General features: G+C 41.0%; 1 protein-coding gene across 1 annotated transcript in view; it reads left to right on the top strand.

The window, feature by feature from the left end:
• The window catches only part of cdc42bpb (CDC42 binding protein kinase beta (DMPK-like)), a gene marked incomplete at its 3' end in the record, with an annotated part of 53162 nt that overhangs the window by 37993 nt on the left and 13437 nt on the right, over positions 1 to 1732 (top strand). Inside the window, 2 exon segments of the mRNA XM_014023881.1 lie at positions 907 to 1031; positions 1117 to 1222. Coding sequence (XP_013879335.1) covers positions 907 to 1031; positions 1117 to 1222 — 231 coding nt within the window.

Below are 1732 nucleotides of genomic sequence, written 5' to 3'. Positions count from 1 at the left end.
TAATCACGCGTTGCGTAGCCTCGTCTGACGTAATCACGCGTTGCGTAGCCTCGTCTTACGTAATTACGCGTTGCGTAGCCTCATCTGACRTAATCACGCGTTGCGTAGCCTCGTCTGACGTAATCATGCGTTGCGTAGCCTCGTTTATTCACATCAAACAGTTGAGAGGGAAACTAGATGGAAACAGTCTAGATCCAAATTTTTATTTATTTAATTTTTTGCGAATTTTGAAAAGTTCGATAAAAATTCACTCTACAACATGATGGAAACACGATTACTAACTTTAAAAAATGAGCACATATTTGCTGAATTAAGCAAGAAGAAGCTGACATCACAAAAAGGTGAATTTTGCCAAAGCCCAAATTAGCTAAAACACAGAAAGACTGAAATTAGCAGAGAGCAGCTAAAAGAAGCATAAAAAAATTTAAAGAAGCACACAAAAGTTGGAATTAGCAGAAGAATAACAGAAAAGGTTTGAGTGATAATGGAGGGAAAAAATTTAAATCAGCAACATCAAAGCTGATAAACGAAGGAATTTGAAAAAGCAGAACTAGAACAAAAGGTAAAAATTGCAGCAAAGATTAATAAACAGAGTTTTAATGATGTTGAAAACAAATTAATTCATTTTCAATAAGAGAAACATAAATCGCTGAAAAACCAAAAATCATAGCTGGAATTGTCCTGAAGGAGCCGAACATTTTGAATCATAAATCATTGAAATAGCACAAAAGTGATGGAATATGTGCTGAAAAAATATCTCAACAGTATGAATGCTTAAAAAGAATTTACACTGTTGTGTTTTTTTTTCTTTGGGTTGGTAAATCAAAGCCACTGTCCAGTTATTTTGTGGACAACTCCTCTGTAACTTGTAGAGCTGTTGTTGTGTTTGTGTCTCGTCTTCTGCAGCTGTGCTCGTTCGTGGAAAGGCTGACAGCTCAGAACCGGCAGCTGGAGGACAACCTCCAGGATCTGTCGGCTAAGAAGGAGAGCGTGGCACACTGGGAGGCTCAGATTGCAGAGATCATCCAGTGGTGAGTGGCCTATCTGACTGCGGTTTGGATATTTGTCCACCAGGGGGCGCTGTATGCTCAGCTCCGTCCTGTTTGCTGGTTTCAGGGTGAGCGATGAGAAGGATGCTCGAGGATACCTGCAGGCTCTGGCCACTAAGATGACTGAGGAACTGGAAACCCTGCGCAGCTCCAGCCTGGGGACCAGACCTCTGGTAACAAACACAACAGAACCACCTTTAAAAACAAGGCTCCAGGCCCACTTTTCTAAGGCTTTTATTGTGAAGGATGGAGGTGCTAGTTAACACTTTGGAGCAGCAGCAAAACATGCATTTAAAATTAAAAGAGGCTTTGCTGCTCTGATTATATTAGTGTTCCTGAGTGTGTTTTGTTCTTTTACCTGTTGTCTCAGCCTGAGTCAGGAGTGGCCACGCCTCCTAAGAAACCCTGGCCTCCTATTGGAGGAGACAGGAGGGTGAGTTTGGAGTTGCTCTTTGGCAGCTTTAAGAAGCTTGCATGTCTAGCAGCTGCATGTGGACCAAATGTAATTTGTAAGGTTTATTTTAGGTTTAAAAAGAGAAAATCTGAAGAACTTAGAATCCTTTCTGGTGGTAACAAACACTAACATGTCTTTAGAGAGTCTGTGAGATGCAGCTGCTTTACATTAAAGGGATCCCTGATTAGTTGTAACATTAGACTAGGCCTGTCGCGATAGTCAATAAATC

This window comes from Austrofundulus limnaeus, unplaced genomic scaffold (assembly GCF_001266775.1).
Source record: "Austrofundulus limnaeus strain Quisiro unplaced genomic scaffold, Austrofundulus_limnaeus-1.0 Scaffold394, whole genome shotgun sequence".
NCBI classification, from domain to species: domain Eukaryota; kingdom Metazoa; phylum Chordata; class Actinopteri; order Cyprinodontiformes; family Rivulidae; genus Austrofundulus; species Austrofundulus limnaeus.
The sequence above is the reverse complement of the archived record's forward strand: the minus strand, read 5'-3'. Positions and strand labels throughout refer to the sequence as shown.